This window comes from Crinia signifera, chromosome 8 (genome assembly GCF_055691185.1).
Source record: "Crinia signifera chromosome 8, ASM5569118v1, whole genome shotgun sequence".
Taxonomy (NCBI): domain Eukaryota; kingdom Metazoa; phylum Chordata; class Amphibia; order Anura; family Myobatrachidae; genus Crinia; species Crinia signifera.
The window spans coordinates 32,494,537-32,512,031 of NC_139224.1; the positions used below are offsets into that span (position 1 = coordinate 32,494,537).

General features: G+C 45.7%; 1 protein-coding gene across 10 annotated transcripts in view; it reads left to right on the plus strand.

Moving 5' to 3' along the window:
- The window catches only part of CFAP20DC (CFAP20 domain containing), a 269,546-nt gene that overhangs the window by 129,782 nt on the left and 122,269 nt on the right, over positions 1-17,495 (plus strand). For 4 of the 10 annotated variants that reach the window (XM_083156078.1, XM_083156079.1, XM_083156080.1 and 1 more), the window contains 3 exons: positions 10,101-10,193; positions 12,744-12,860; positions 16,307-16,617. In XM_083156078.1, coding sequence (XP_083012204.1) covers positions 10,101-10,193; positions 12,744-12,860; positions 16,307-16,617 — 521 coding nt within the window. The remainder of the gene's footprint in view (positions 1-10,100; positions 10,194-12,743; positions 12,861-16,306; positions 16,618-17,495) is intronic. The other 6 variants (XM_083156084.1, XM_083156085.1, XM_083156086.1 and 3 more) reach the window with 2 other exon arrangements.

Here is a 17,495-nt window from a genome sequence, read left to right on the forward strand (position 1 = left end):
AGATCTGCTAAAAATGCCAGCGTCGCTCACATTTGTTATATAAATTAAAATAAAAAATGTGTAAAAAATAAAAGATGATACTTCCTATATAACATATGCATTACAGGTCATTATGATGGATAAAAATCTTTGCTTGCCAATTTTTACACCTATTTTGGCAAATTAGCGTGGCACTCAAAAGGTTAAGAGAACATTGTACATTCGGTAAAAGCAGTGGAATCAGATGCTCTGTATTCGGTTCGTTTGCAGTGGGTGAGGCATGTGGGCACAAAGGACCTTATTATGTGTCACCCTCTGGCATCTATTGTCAATTGTCTGTCTGTGGGTCTATGCAAACGCAGCTGCAACTGTGTGGTATAATGTTCAAGGACTGAAACGCCCACTTTTAACACCCATGCATGCTGTAATACCAATTGATACATCCTTATACACCAACATCCAGTAGCATAAGTTTGTTCCAGTTGCCCGGAGGCAAGATATATATTGGTGCGCCCCCCCCCCACACACACACACACACACACACACATACGTACACACATAACCCTATATAACCATATAAAATATATATTCTGTTCAGCATATAGATAGATCGATCGATAGATAGAACATGTATATATACAGAAGCAATATCATTGGCTTTTAAATAACTGATTTAAACTTCCATGGAGAGGTGCCCCTTTGGGAGCAGGAGCCCGGCGGCAGATGACTCCATTGCCTCCCAGAGTTCTGCCTCTGCCAACAGCAGTCACAGCATTGAAACTTGTACAGTACATGTCATATACAGTAGCAGGTGTAGGTTCTCTGTTTGACCATGGCTTCTTATACCTGCATCTGTACATCTTGACTACTCTTCTGGAACGGTCGGGAGGCTCCCAAATATCAAGTGGCACTTCTGGCTGTCTGGAAAAGCTCACAAGTTTGCCAGAGTCAGCCTCCACCCACTCATACACCCCCAGACAGCAGCCTGCACCACCTTGATATCCACCCATACATCCCTGCAGCCACCCCTTTACATGCGCGATGACACAATTCGCTTTGAATCGTGTCACTGAAGCTCTGCCCCCTGCTATATAATTCATTAAAACTGAGCATTGTATAACAGGGGAGCAGGACCTTGATCATGCTTCCACACCCCGACACTGCCTGCCTATGGTAAAGCCATTCCCCCATGTTGTGCCGGTCTGGTTGCTGCAGCCACAGAAAATATGTTGTGGACTTTTTCACTCGCACTAGTGGTCCTTCTTGCCCTGCTAGAATGTTTGCTTGATAAAACATAGTAATTTAAAAATAAGAAATGTAATATACTAAACTTATGTACTAATTTATTTATTAACCGTTTCTTATATAGCGCATACACATTCCGCATCGGTTTACAGAGAATATCTGAGAATATCAGTCCCTGCCCCAGTGGAGCTTACAATCTATATACCCTACCACATGTACACGCACACACAGACATTCTAGGGTTAATTTTGTTGGGAACCAATTAACCTACCAGTATATTTTTGACTGTGGGAGGAAACCAACGCAAGTACGGGGAGAATATACAAACTCTGCACATTTAGGGCCAGGGTGGAAATGGAACCCATGCCCTCATTGCTGTGAGGCAGTAATGCTAACCATTACACCATCCGTGCTGCCCCATGTACTATTGCGCTATCGCATCAACATCCAACTTCCCTGGAAAATAGTGATTTTAGAAAACATAAGGGCTAATTAAGTACATATTGTTTCTGGCAGAGACGTCTGCGGGGAGGGATGGGGGTGCCTGGTGTTTATGTAATCGGGGGAGTGGCCAGGCCAACGACTGCGATAGGAGGATCAGTCTCCTTGGCCTCCTAAGCCACAAAGGCAGCCTAAGGTGAAACTTACTCAGGCTGAAATTACAGAGAGGCATCTCAACCGTTGGTCATAATGTTCTACATAAGATTGCATCGCAATTTATTGGGATTGCAAATGTAGACAAGGGGTGGTATGCATTTTGCATTGCTAAGGATCACATATAATAAGCTGTGACATGCAGTTAGCATATATAATCCTTACTGAATCAGGACCATAATCTGCTAATGAACCGGACACTTATTTATGCCTCTTTCTGGTGATTACCCCCATGGTCTAACAAATGTCTAGGCAATGTAGTTCCAATTTCGACAGTAGGTGTTACACCATCCGTGGGGCATCACGGATGGTGTAATGGTTAGCATTACTGCCTCACAGTGCTGAGGTCATGGGTTCAATACACACCATGGCTCTAACTGTGCAGAGTTTGTATATTCTCCCCGTGTTTGCGTGGGTTTACTCCGAGTACTCTGGTTTCCTCCCACAATCCAAAAATATACTGATAGGCTAATTGGCTTCCAACAAAATGAACCCTAGAATGTGTGCGCGTGTACATGTGGTAGGGAATATAGAGTGTAAGCTCTACTGGGGCAGGGACTGATGTGAATGTTCAAATATACTCTGTAAAGCGCTGCGTAATATGTGTGTGCTATATAAGAAACTGTTAATAAATAAAAATAAATAAATACTCTCTGAAAAGATCATTTAACCTTGTGCCATCTAATGAGATTTTGGACCATCAATCCAGAAACTCGATTATCGATAGCCATTTTCCTACGCAATGTATCTGCCCACATAGCTTTCCCCCAGTCTCCTTCTAAATGAAATAGAACATGACAAACCTATTTTTCTGAGTTCAGTCATTAGTCCTTTACTGTAACACACATTAAGAGACGTGCATTCCAGAGCAGCTGTGCTCTACGGATAGCAAGCTTTCTTTAAGCAAGATAAATGGACATCATTTTTTTAATGCAGCCGTTTTGGAACACACTGAAACACATAAATCATTTGGGTTTCTGTATAAAATGTGCTGAAAGTTTGCTTTCTACATGGTTACATTTTAGGATTCCAACCATATGCTTGAAGACGGTCTAAGTGAAGCATTTGGTGTACAGCCCAATCTCAGACAGCTTGAGTCATTTATCACTGTGTAGCGCACTGATTAAGTTGCCCATTATCCTTTCCACCACTGTATCTGCTTTTGAGATCAGTAACCACATTAAGGTTTATGCCCCACAGTGCATAGAATTGCCCACTTGAACAAATGGTGAAATGCGGCCAGGGTTGGATTCATGGAAAGGCCGGAGCCTTGGTTTTATGGTGGTTGAAAAACATGGACATCAATATCTCACTTTTTTCCCAATTTACGCCCACCAACATAGGAATTAAATGGTTATTTATTGAAATATGTATCTATTTAGTTCATATGGTCTATGGGACCATGGGAATATGCGTGGTGCCATGGAGCACTGAGTAGTGTTATGGAGCTCTGTATTGATCAATGGTAGTTGAGGAAGTTTTGTAGAACCACAACTGGGAGCAAAAAATTACATCCGGTCCTGGTTTCATCTTTTGCTTTCTTCAGTTCAACTTTTTACATGATTTAGCTGAAATTAAGACCCTGGACTTGCACTTTAATGGAGAGATTCTGGCTCAGATTATATATATGGCTGCATGTAAAGATCAAGAGTTTCATGGTTGGTGTCTTGAGAGAAAGAGAACACAGGTTGGCCTCAGTTGCATGGTTTTATCTTTTTAAGAAAGGGCTCAAACCTTAAATCAAATCACAAGCTATACTGATGGATGGTTTCACCCGAAGTCTTCATAGAGGGTATACAAAGTAATCCAAAAATCTTTAATGATGTTCCCATATTTGTTGAGAAATTCGGGGCTAAGCAAAGGATGACAAAACCTCTAGTGTTCCATGGTAACCCCATACCACATCAAAATGCCAGAGTGACCGCTTCAGCTCAGACTGCCCAAATATAGAGGGTTTTAGGTTGTAAAATAATCGGTTTGTTATGCATTTCAGTAGTGGACCAGCCCCAGGCCCAATGGCCTTATATCAAGGAAGGAAAAAGACTTCGGGCCAGATGTATCAAGCTTCAAAGAGTGATAAAACAAAGAGTGATAAACATCCATCCAATCAGCTCTTAACTACCATGTTACAGGCTGGGTTTGATAAATTACAGGTAGGAGCTGATTGGCTGGTTGTTTAACACTCTCCACTGTATCACTTTTTGAAACTTGATACATCTACCCCTTAAAAGGATTATGGTACAGAGCCTATGGACTAGTTGTGGATTGAGAGACCTTTAGTGTCAGGTCGATAGCAAAAGGTGAACATGCAATAGGTCGACAGGGTCAACTGGGTCAAAAAGTCAACAATCAAAAGGTCAACATTCAAAAGGTGGACACAAATTTTCCCAATTTTGGGGTGTTAGTGTTGACATGGACCCTCAATAAGTGTGACGCTTACCTTCGCATGGCTGGTTTTGCTCGCCATGCTTCAGACACGGTGCCTTGCTACTCTCGGCACTCTATTATGACCTCCCTCTGTGCTGACGTGGATGGTGAAGTATAAAAAAGTCCAAAAAATTAAACAAAAATATTGTGAATCATGACAACCTTTGGACCATCTCGAGCTTTGTCCATGTTGACCTTTTGTATGTTAACTTTTCGACCTTTTCGACCTATTGACCCTGTAAACCTATTGTATGTCTAGCTTTTGTGGCCAACCTAATGACTGTCTATCTAGACACTGTAGATCTATCAGCCGCTACCCAATGGACTGTAGCCTGTCCCACTCTGCCGTGGTTTACCCTTGATATTGCGCTATAAACCCAGGTACAGAATAGTCTCAAGTGTCATAGATACTGTAGCTGTGGTGGGTAGGAAAGTAGTCCTGGCTTTAGTCGACTTGGGAAGGCAATTTGTCCTTATACACAGCACTGTTTTGACTAAGACTGAAATCAGGGTTCATGTGTTTACATACATGGAAATACCGAGTCCAGCAGGCCCTGTTCCCAGTCATGGTCAGGGTTCAGACAATCACTTTTGTAGCCACCTTATTACCAAAACTGCATTATTGTAAGATGCAACATAGGAAGCGCTAATACACCACTGTGTAAAAGATGAAGACTGCTAGGACAATTTTAATTACATAATGTAGGGACCATAAAACATAAGCCAGTGTTGGATCAGTTCTTCTGAGATATAGAAGACAATTAAGAGGTGTTGCCATTCTGGCCTCATCTGTTAGAGAACCTTCCCTAAACATACTTACAGGGCAGCAGTGATACTAACAAATGTTGTTAGAGTCCCTCTTCACTCCATTGCCATAAACACTTTGTGGGCTTTCCAGAGAAGTCATTGTGTGGACATCAGTATATGCTCTTAGTGCTAGTTTATGCTACAGTACCTGCTGAAGAGTTGGCATTGAGGTTCACAACCGTAGAAATCCAAGCACATTCAATTGTCGGTATATAAGCTACTGCACCTTGCTCAGACACGTTGGAGAGAGTACGTGATGGAGTTATAGGAGGACAGGTGGTAGACTTCTAAGAAGATATTTGTTTTAAGACCACGTTTGAGCCTGTGAGTCTGGACGAGTGCTTGATAGAGATTGATAGTGGAGATACTCAGAAGAAATCCTAGAAGATAAAGTGTGAGGATTAGAGGCAACAGTTACTGGGTGATATGGGGTGTTTGCATCAATAAGTACAGAAGAGTGTATCAGGGCTGTGTGATTGGATAAACGATTGAAGAAGATTCTGAATGCATCAGGGGGAAAGTGAAGTGACTGGAAGTGACTGGAAGAGGGGCTGCAGAGGTTAAACATGGCAAGAATTCCTAAAGGAATTTAGGGGTAGATTTATTAAACCAATCAGCTCCTACCTGTCATTTTTCAAACCAAGCCTGGAACTTCACAGTTTGGAGCTGATTGGCCGGTAATAAAGTACCAGCCACATAATCACTTCACCAATCTTAATAAATCTGCCCCTTAAGGTGGGCAGTGGAGTTGTGAATAGACTGAAGGGGGCAAGGTGGGAAATCAGTAGGCTGGTTCGATGTTGAGGAGAGAATGTGTAAGAGTTTTAGGGGCAGATTTATTAATCTCGGCGAAGTGATAAAGTGTCTGGTTTCTATCATCGACCAATCAGCTCCTAACTGTGAAGTTACAGGCTTGGTTTAAAAAATGACAGATAGGAGCTGATTGGGCGGTGATAAAAACTAGACACTTTATCACTTCACCGAGCTTAATAAATCTACCCCTTAGTGCCATTTGAGTGAAATCCAGAAAAGGTTTGAGGAAAGTAGGAAAGTGTGTTGAAGATAGATAGATAGGGTGACCATAATAGCCATTTAATTAAACACATATTAATTATAAAGGTTCTGAGACTGAAACGGCTCCTTTATGAGTTAAACGCACTACGATCTCTCACAAATACCAGTAGCTCTAGCTATTTATTTCTTTATTTTTACTGTTCGAAGTCCTCCTAAATATTCTGATCGCTTGCACCTGGTTAATCTGCCCGCGCATGTGCCAATTTCTGCAGCGAGCACATTAGGTTAAACCATGGTCAGGAGAACTCTATGAAATAGTTATCTTCATGCATTTTTTATTTGCGTATCATTCTTCATGAGGGCTAGAGATTTGAAAGTCAAATTAAAACCAGAGCTAATGGGTCTCTTGGGAAACTATTTGAAAACTTCTTTAAGTTTTCAGTAGACTCCGGAATCACGTGAGCCTTCACTTAGTTCATTTACATTCCTCAGTCAAAGTCCACAAGAAGTATCGCTGAACGATACAATAAATGAAGCATGTTCAACTTAAATTACATCAAAGAAGGAAAAAGGCCTTAAAGGGCTCACTGCAAGGCAGGTGTTAATTAGAATTTCAGACTGCAGGCTCTGCGCATTTCTCACACATTATTACCACGCAGACTGGCAATGATATGCAAATGAACCGCCCATAGCTACAGTGTGACCACTATTTTCCATTTATTATTAGCAAAATGGCGAGCGTGTGTACAATTATAACTGGACAACTCGTTTCCGGATCTCTTTGACGGGAGAAGTGTAATAGGAGCCAAATTGCATGCTTTATTTTGGCATTATATTTTGTATATCTACTTTATTATAGCTTTTAAAAGAAAAATGAATAGGCACAGATACAATCATTGAGAGTCTCGCGCAAATCCGCCACAATTGCTTTTGCACTGCATAAAGAGAACTTATGCAGCCCACACACGTGCCGATGCCGGACGATGCGATGCTGTACGATGGGGTGCGCGCTCCCGTGGCACCTCATCGTACAGTACAAAAAGTATGTGCTGCACATACTTTTTGTACTAGCTTTTTCTAGCACAGCATTGCATCGCATGCACATCGTATGCACAAGGCATACGATGCGATGCTGTGTGTGCTAGTTAAGCCCACAACGCACGCTGGAATCGGCGCGTGTGTGGGCTGCAGAGCGATCCTGACCTCTTTGCAGGTCTGCAATATTCGCAGCCCTGCCAATTACTGCTGTGTGCATGCGTGAGGTACCCCTGCAAGATGATTGACAGCCGGCCGGCGTTTATAGGCAACCTGGCATTTTCTGAGAATGCTGCCGAAAAATGCAGGCGAGTCTGGCCATTGTGATTAAGTAAGCTTTAATCAGCGGCTGCACACGGAAGGGGGAAATCTATTAATGGTGAGTGATTCTGAATGGATTTCCCACTATTTGAACAGCAACGCGCATTTGCAGCCATGCACAGAGGCAGGGAGAAACTCTGGCGGAGCATCCTTTACTTTATTGCTGGGCTGTGAAGTTTCGCAGCCCACTGATCACGTCTGAATCAGGCCATAAACATGAAGCCTTGTTATCATCCAGCTACATCCATACAGCCAAGGTTGGGCATCACAGCTAAAAGGTGAACAGAGAGGGTCAAAGTTTGGGGAAGAGAAGAAAGTGACAGAGGATTTAAGAGAAGATACTTGGTTGTGAAAAGTATTGGGGTAGAGTTCATGCCTTTTAGTTTCTGGACCAGCACTAGAACTTCTGTGAGCATTTATTTTATTTGAGTGACATTCCCGCTGTAAACTAATGATGTTGCTAGGACAACCTCATAGAGCAGGCATGTACAAACTGTGGCCCTCCAGCCATTGTGAAACTACACATTCCAGCATGCCTTGCAATAGTTTTAGCATTCCATAATAGCAAAACTGTGGCAAGGCATGATGGGACTTGTAGTTTCACAACAGCTGGAGAGCCATAGTTTGGACATGCCCGTCATAGAGCAAAATTGAAACATTGCCTGTAAATTTCTTTAAGTTCTTTGGGTCTAGTATACTGTAGTCTGTATGTTAGTCACAGACTGTAAGACTGTAGAAGCCAGCTTGTCTGGCTGAAAAACAGCATAAACTCACCTGGCTATTGGCAGGAATCCTTAGCTCACACACTTGATCTGGGCCTGGGGGTTCGGCTTATCTTGATTGACGGGTTGGCTGATTTGAATGACGGTTCAGGATAGGCTGGTTGAGGTCAGAGGTGGAGACTGATGGGGTGATGGTCTTGCTTCCAGAAGATTCTGTCTCTTGCTTCAAGGAACGTTGGACTGTTAAGTACAAAGATCCATTTGATTAGCTAGATTCTGAACTTAATTGCTGTAATTTACATTAAAAAACCTTTTGTTCACCCATCTATATTCTCCAGATACTAAACCTCCTCTTTCTGTCACCTTTTCTTTTCTACCTGTTTCTATCCCCTCTATTTCTAATGGCTACCAGGCCCAAGCGTTCTGTGGGGGCTCCCACTAGATATACCAGCCTTGATGAGGCTGATATTAGGGCCAGGGCCAGGCCTCCGGTGCGCGGCGATGTAAGGGGCTTATCCCCTTCGCCGCGCAGAAGAAATGTGGGCATCAGGGTTCTTCCCCCTGCACAAGTTTTGCCCAGCACTTCCATGGCTAGGGCAGGGCGTCGCGGAGCTCAAACCGCGACGCCGCGTGCAGCCAGTTTCAATGGCGGCGGGCAGCGGGGGAGATCGCGCGGTGCTCTGTCAGCAGCACCGTCGCTGGTCTCTCCTCCCCCCGCCCGGGTAGGCAGTAGACGCCGGGGGTCGCGTGCCGCAGCGTTACGCGCGGCGCAGGTCCCAGCTGACGGGGTGGGAGAGGGGGATGCCGGGATACAGCCCGGCCCGGCTCCCTCTCCACCATCACTGCTTTTTTCTCCCCCCGCCCGTGCAAGCAATAAGCGCCGGGTGTCGCGCCCGGCCGCAGACACCAGGGCGCACAACAGTGTGAAGGTGGTGGGCGAGGGGGATGCCGGGATGCAGCACGGCCCGGCTCCCTCTCCCCCTGTTCAAAAAAATTGCGGGAGCAATAGGGGACGGAATAGACGTCCCGTTGCCCCTAGCAACAGAGGGGCACAAAATAAAAAACGAGGGAAGGGAAAGGGTGCAGTGCCGGATGGCACTGGGAGCAATACTGCGGTGGCTGCTGTGAGAAGTGGCCACCGTAGACATAATGGTGAAAATGCAGGCAGTGAAATCAATAATGAGCCTGCAGCGCCATCTAGTGGCGCAACTAGAAATAACATGGACAGGCACCTATTTATTCAACAATTTAAGAATAAATTGTCCGAAAGAGAATTCCAAATGCTTGAGTCCGTTATGGAAGATTGGCAGTCCAACCGTGACTCATCGGACGATTCAAGGTCATCCGATGGGTCTTCAGGGACGACGGTTTGCAGTAGTAACGGCAGTGGTTTTCAAAATTTGCAGGGTCCATCCGGCCACCAGAGGGGGTCGTCGGATGGCGGCCAGGAAAGCGAGCAACAAGGTCAGGCGCAGGATAGGACTTTGGTAAGTAACGCAAGATCTAGGCGTAGGGAACGCAGGAGGTTAGCTGACGAACCAGCCAGACAAAGTGTTGTAAGTATACAGGGTAACAAGACACTGCCTGGTCGCTCCTATGCGGATGCAGTGAGGGGATCTAATCGGGCCGGAGATACGGTGACTTTAAATTCATCGACTCTGACGTCCATTTGCGCGGCGGTGGTATCCGCAGTGGCTCCTTTGCTGACCACCGGCCCAGGTGGACAAGGGAGTGCTGCTCCTACGGCTACAGTGGCTTCGGTGTCTGACATCATAGCCCGAGCCATAGCGCCTACCATTGCCGCGCGGGGGGGCGAAAGAGCAATTTGTGAGAGGGAAAATCCATCGCCTGTTGATGTGCCTGTTATCGGTGTCGTTAATGATACTATATTGGCAGGTCGAGGATTTTCACAGCAAGATATGGACCGACCGTCGTCGAGCCGTAGCAACAATGAAGGAGCAGGACGAAGAGCTGGAGCATCTGAAGCGGGTGAGTCCTCTAATGATCCAGACTGGAATAGTGAGGGTAATGCCATTTCGGGTAGCGATGGGTCCCGCCGCTCATCTTCACCGGAGAAGTCTAAGCGTAAAAGGTCTGCCAAGTCTCGTAAGAGGCGACGCAGACATGAGACTTCTGATTCTTCATTGGCGTCGACGTCTTCCGAAGGTAATTCATCTTCGGACGGCGGCGTGCGCAGGCGCAAGCGAAAGAGGCGTAGGGAATATAGGTCCCATAGCTCCGGATCCTCTAACGTTTCGGTTGAGTCAGACGCAGTACAGTGCGCGAACACCGCTGTTAAGCGGGGTTTGCGCCCTAGGGCTAGGGATAGGATTAGAAAAGGGCGGTATGTAGATGTCTTTGCTTTAACAAGCAAAGATAGGCGGGCCCTCCTAGCCGCAAGGAAAAAAGGACCCGCAAGCGAGGATGCCTTTCGAAGTTATAATAACTGGGTTAGAGGCATACTTATTTTTGCGGCCTGTTATTTAGAGACACATCCGGATGAATATGTGAACCTGGTGAGATACCAGTTCCTTATTCATAAACTCTACACCTCTTATGTCGGTCCCGGTTGGCGGGTCTATGACGAAGAGTTTAGGAGGAAGCAGCATGGCCGGGAGGTGTACGATTTCGGCAAGAAAGACGTAGAATTATACGGCGAAGTTTCCGAATCAGCTACACCTATTAGGGCTCCTGAAAATAAGGGGTGGGTAAGACAGTATGGGAGCAGGCCTTACAATAATATTAATAAGGGAGGTAATACGAAGCATGGCCATGGTAGGTGCTACTCATTTAATAATGGGCAATGCAGCCTGGGAAACCGGTGTCGTTTTCGGCACCTTTGTATCAGATGCGGAGGTCAACACGCAATCAAGGATTGCTCAAAACCTCCAACTGGTGGGGGAGGTGGGGCTCAGTCCACGACGAAACAAAGCCGCGGTCCAGCGGCACCTGTCGTTGGATAGAGCCCCAACTCCAATTGTATTGGAAAGGATGTTACCATGGCTGGAACGGTATCCGGACAGAGATGGAGCAAGATTTTTGCAGTCCGGATTTTCAGAAGGTTTTCAATTACCTGTTTCCGCTCCAATTAGTACGGGCAGTAAGGGAAACTTACGCTCCGCCATGGAACACCCTGACATAATATCACAAAAAGTTGAAGCCGAGGTAAAACTAGGTCGCATGGCAGGCCCGTTTTCAACACCACCAGTTGAGGGACTAATTTTGTCCCCTATTGGGGTGGTTCCCAAAAAAGTTAAAGGAAAGTTCAGGCTGATTCAGCATCTTTCTTGTCCTAGAGGGTCGTCTGTCAATGACGCCATCGATGACGATTTATGCACAGTTAATTATCGTTTGTTTGAGGATGCTATTGACATCATTCAAAAAATTGGTCCTGGCGCCCTCATGTGCAAATTGGATGTTGAATCAGCTTTTAGACTATTACCTTTGCATAAGAACACATTTCAGTACATGGGATTTAAATTAAATGGGGGCTTTTACATAGATAAATGTTTGCCCATGGGTTGCTCCATTTCATGTGCTTATTTTGAACGCTTCAGCACATTTTTGCAGTGGTGCCTGCAGGAAGTGTCGGGAGTCGACAGCATTACTCATTATTTGGATGACTTTCTTTTAGTGGGTCCTCCAAGTTCTGACCTGTGCCTTAGTTTACTAGAAGCAGCGCTTGAGTTATTTAGGGATTTCGGGGTTCCCGTGGCAGGGGAAAAAACCGAGGGACCTACTACTGATTTGGTGTACCTCGGAATTGAAATTGATTCCGAGCTAGGTCTGTGTAAACTTCCACTAGATAAAGTACACCGGTTACATGACGAAATAACTTATGCCATCGCGGCTGCTAAATTAACACTTAGACAGGCTCAATCTTTATTGGGCCTGTTTAATTTCGCATGTAGAGTTATACCCATGGGCAAAATATTTTGTAGAAAGCTGCAACGAGCGACCGTCGGGATTCGCAAACCACACCATTTTCTACGTCTATCTTCAGAAATGAAGAGGGATCTGAAAGTGTGGGAAATATTTCTAGATAATTTCAGCGGCATATGCATATGGCAAGCTCCAGCCGTTGCAAATGCGGAGTTGGAATTATATACAGATGCTGCAGGATCTTCCGGATTCGGCGCATTTTATGCGGGACGTTGGTGCGCAGAGGCGTGGCCCGAATCTTGGGCACGAGACGGCATGACCAAGAATATGCTATTATTGGAAATATTTCCAATAATGGTCGCCTTAGAGCTCTGGGGCGCAGAATTGGGAAACAGGGAGGTTGTCTTTTGGTGTGATAACTTAGGGGTGGTCCAATCCATTACACAACTAAGGTCAACCTCTCTCCCAGTTTTGCGTATTCTAGCACGGATAGTGATGATGTGCTTGGCGAACAATATTACGTTGCGAGCCAAGCACGTCCCAGGCGTACTTAATGAAGTAGCGGATGCATTGTCCCGTTTCGAATGGGTAAGATTCAGGCAACTTGTGCCGTTAGCCCAGAAGTATGGTGAACAATGTCCATTTTGTTTATGGCAGGTGCCTCTGGAGGGGTAGAGGAGCTGGCCCTGCGGTCGCTAGCGCCAGCTACATTTAGAGCTTATCTGGCCTCATGGGAGCGCTGGAGCGAGTTCATGCTGGAACAGGGTGGCACAGGTAAGAGCTCTAAGCGTCTTATTAATGCCTATGTATGGAGCCTGTACACGGAGGGTAAGTCCAGAAGTTTTGTTGGACGCTCTCTGGCAGGCATATCATTCTTTTTGCGTCTTGGTGGGAAGAGAGACATCACCAAGTCTTTCATGCTTTCCAGGATGCTGAAAGGATGGGCCAGAGCCAGGCCGGTTTTGCCCGACAGGCGACGGCCGATTGATGCCGGCTTGTTGCGTCGAATCTCGAGGTCCCTAAGAGTAATTTGCTCAAACGATTACGAGGTTCGACTTTTCAGGCTGGCCTTTGCCATGGCTTTCCATGGGGCGTTCAGAGTAGGCGAATTGGTGTCCGCAACCAGGGCATCTCCCTCGCCTATGCTGTTCGGCCATGTCGACGTACACCACGACGGTTTATGGTGTAAGATACAGCGCTCAAAGACCGATGTAGCGGGCAGGGGGCAGTGGGTCCATTTGGGTCGGAGTGGCGACCGCCGGATCTGTCCGGTGGCGGCGGCTCTGGCTTACGTGGAGTTACGGCCTCAATTGCCCGGGGCCTGGCTGATGCACATCGACGGGTCCCCCCTTACTAACTTCCAGTTCAGGTCGGTTTTCAGGCGCTGTATATTGCATCAGGGTCTTTCTCCAGCCGACTTTGGGACACACTCTTTCCGTATCGGCGCCGCTTCGGCAGCCGCTGCGGCGGGTTGGTCTCAGGTCGACATACGAGCACTCGGAAGATGGCGGTCTGGTGCATTTAAGCGATACATCAGGCCGACATAGTCCAGTGAGCCCATTTGAGGAGTAGCCGCTCGCCCAAACACGCTTTAGTGTTTGAGGGGCCTTGAGGAATTTTTTGTGTTATCACCAGTCTTAAATTAGGCTCTAGCCAACTGGTGGAAGATTTGTGTTTTTTGCCTCAAGTCAAATCGGGTGACCCCCACCCCCCCCCCCACCCCCCTACCACCGTGGAATAAGGAACAACAGGTAGGGATTATACATAATTCAAGTGGGTCAATAATCAAATTAGTCTTAAATAGTTCACCTAAATCACATTCCTATTAGTCAACAATTTAATATAGAACTGCAAAATCACCTTTAAGGGAATCTCCCGGGCCCCCCCCCTTTAAAATTTTGCCAGATGTTTGCCATTATTTCAAAATTTCTAACGGTATATATCATTTCAACTTACAGGTCAACGCTTGGACACCAATATGATATGGATGGTGGGGCATTCATTTATTTATTGGTTGTCTTTGTCCCAGGTAACCACGGATACGGAACGTTTCCCTGAGACGCGATTTATCCGTTGGCTGGGGCGTAGAGGTATGCGGTGGTCCGCGTTGAGGGGTCTCTTGGATGAGTCAGTTAGGGCGTTTGGTTACCCAATTTTTGTCATCATCCACTTGGGGGGCAACGACCTCACCCATAATTCCGGTCTCAATATTCGATTTGAGATTAGGAATTTATTGCTGGACCTGATCAGAGAATGGAGATTTTGCCGTTTCTTCTGGTCAGAAATTATACCTAGGAGGGTTTGGAGAGATGCACTCAATCCGGGCGCCATTGATTTGGTACGTAGGCGGATCAATTCCGTAGTCGGCAGGGCTATAGTGACAGAGGGCGGAGTGGTCGTCAGGCACGAGGCCATATCCTTTAGAAACGAGACCCTGTACAGGCCGGATGGGGTGCACCTCTCTTTAGTAGGGATGGATTTGTTTTTTCAGAATTTAATAGACGCATTGAGAAGTTTAGAGGTTTAGTTCAGGGAGTATTTGGAATTAGGTTGGTGGCGGGTCAGTTCAAGTTGAACTGATATGGCGGAAAGAACGGTAGTTAAATTAGAGCTGTATTTGCACTTAGCTGGTGGTTGATGTCGAGATGTGGGCATCACCGATCCAGGTGGGCCCGCATCTGGACCTTAACGATCATCTACTTCGGATAGCGTAAATTCATGCGGACATTTGTAGTTTAGGGCAGGTGGCCCAATTTTTTGATGACTCGGGCAGAGTGGTGAGCTCTGCCTTAGTAATATTTGCGAGGTCAGGGGCAGAAGCAGAAGGTCAACCCCCTGACCTTAAGGGCAATTGGCCCCCTTTTGAAAAGTCCGCTGCATAATTGAGCCGTTGTCTTGGACGCTGGCAGGTGGCCGGTCCTTGGCAATTAAGGGCATGAGGCCCTTAGATCCGGAGTTTGTTATTTTTATTAATTTGTTATTTTACAGCAATGTTATGTATTTTGCATGCCGTTCTTTGCCCGCCACCTTAGTTAGAGCAGGGACATAAATTTTAGTTAGATTCAAATAGGCCGCCCCTGCTCAAAATAAATAAGCCGTCCCCTTTAAGCCCATTCAGTTGTACGCGTCTTTATTTCTTAGATAAGTGGAGTGAATGTGGATGAATGCCTATGTCTGTGTGGAGTTTAAGACTGTAGAAGCCAGCTTGTCTGGCTGAAAAACAGCATAAACTCACCTGGCTATTGGCAGGAATCCTTAGCTCACACACTTGATCTGGGCCTGGGGGTTCGGCTTATCTTGATTGACGGGTTGGCTGATTTGAATGACGGTTCAGGATAGGCTGGTTGAGGTCAGAGGTGGAGACTGATGGGGTGATGGTCTTGCTTCCAGAAGATTCTGTCTCTTGCTTCAAGGAACGTTGCCCTCCCGCCCGCCCCAATTATTATTTAGAATTAGTTTTTGAGAAGTCGTTTGCATTTAGTCGTTAGTTGTTGTCGGCTTATTTGTCTTGGCGGAAAGAACGGTAGTTAAATTAGAGCTGTATTTGCACTTAGCTGGTGGTTGATGTCGAGATGTGGGCATCACCGATCCAGGTGGGCCCGCATCTGGACCTTAACGATCATCTACTTCGGATAGCGTAAATTCATGCGGACATTTGTAGTTTAGGGCAGGTGGCCCAATTTTTTGATGACTCGGGCAGAGTGGTGAGCTCTGCCTTAGTAATATTTGCGAGGTCAGGGGCAGAAGCAGAAGGTCAACCCCCTGACCTTAAGGGCAATTGGCCCCCTTTTGAAAAGTCCGCTGCATAATTGAGCCGTTGTCTTGGACGCTGGCAGGTGGCCGGTCCTTGGCAATTAAGGGCATGAGGCCCTTAGATCCGGAGTTTGTTATTTTTATTAATTTGTTATTTTACAGCAATGTTATGTATTTTGCATGCCGTTCTTTGCCCGTCACCTTAGTTAGAGCAGGGACATAAATTTTAGTTAGATTCAAATAGGCCGCCCCTGCTCAAAATAAATAAGCCGTCCCCTTTAAGCCCATTCAGTTGTACGCGTCTTTATTTCTTAGATAAGTGGAGTGAATGTGGATGAATGCCTATGTCTGTGTGGAGTTTATATGTATTTCACATTAGACTTATGAAAGTAAACTACACATTCACTATTTATGTCCGTATAATTTTTCTGTGACATATTATCCCTTTCATGTATTTTATTTTCCAGATGAATGGATTTTCCCTGACAGACATCAAAATGTATCTGAACTATCTGACGCGCAATATCAAACCGACATCAGCAGCGTGCGCGAGCAGTCCACAGATAACAGAGAAACTGACATGACACAGCCTGAAGGAAGGGCCCCCGAGGACCCCGACAATTCTTTCACTCACTCCTCGGCGCCTGGCTCAGTGCTTCATGGGAAACGTCAGGGTCATTTTCCTGTCAGGAGCACAAGCTCTCCTGATGTCTTGGAACAGGACGGACGAGGGCCTCGAATGGAAGATGATTTCTATGGAAGTGACAGCAGCATTGAGGTAATTTCATGTTTAAAGTAACAACCAAGAAAAGTGCTTTTATACTGAGGATAAAGTGGTCTATTGTAGCAGCACATACCATAATTGTTCATGATCTACTGATGAATATAGTTCTGCAAAACACTTGTCATCTAACAGAGGACAGGTAGTGGAATCTGCGGCGCAGCACATCTCATCTTCCTTTACAGAATCTAAATGTCAGTTCAGATGACATTAAAGCGCTATTAAGCCTCATTAAGGATAGAAACAGTGGGCTTTCTTTTAATGCTGTTTTATCTTTTCCACATCGAAAATTACTTTCCTCATATCACCTACTGAAATATATTTTCTGCATTATCACTTGAAATGGTTAAAATGCTTAGCAGTCCCAGTGAACGTATCCTGTGGTGTCAGTATTTCGGCAGTAAATACCAATAACAGAAAGCTTTTACTCACAATACAGCCAAGGAGAGCAGGTAGGTAAAATGTTCTCTCAGAGCTGTAAACAAGTCCAGCCATACTTCACATACTGTAATAATGCTACGCAAGTCATCAACTAGTCAGCGCGGACCACCGCAATATCTGTATTCACTGTGAGATATGTGGTTGCATAGGCAAACGCAGGGGGGCGGGTGTTCTGGTTGCCTGGAAACCCCCCTCCTCTTGGCAAGTGCCTTAAATTCTGACAACAATAGCACTGGTATATAATATGATCAATAGAGCTGCCACCACATCATGCAGTGTAAGGGACAGAACAGAGCTGCTGCACATGCCCAGTGTACCGGCTTCTTCTACCTCAAACATCACAATGGACCAGAGAGTAGCTGCCAGGAGGAAAAGACAGGAGCCTTACCATGAAGTGGGAGATTGTGAGCTTAGAAAGAGCAGTACTGGTTCTA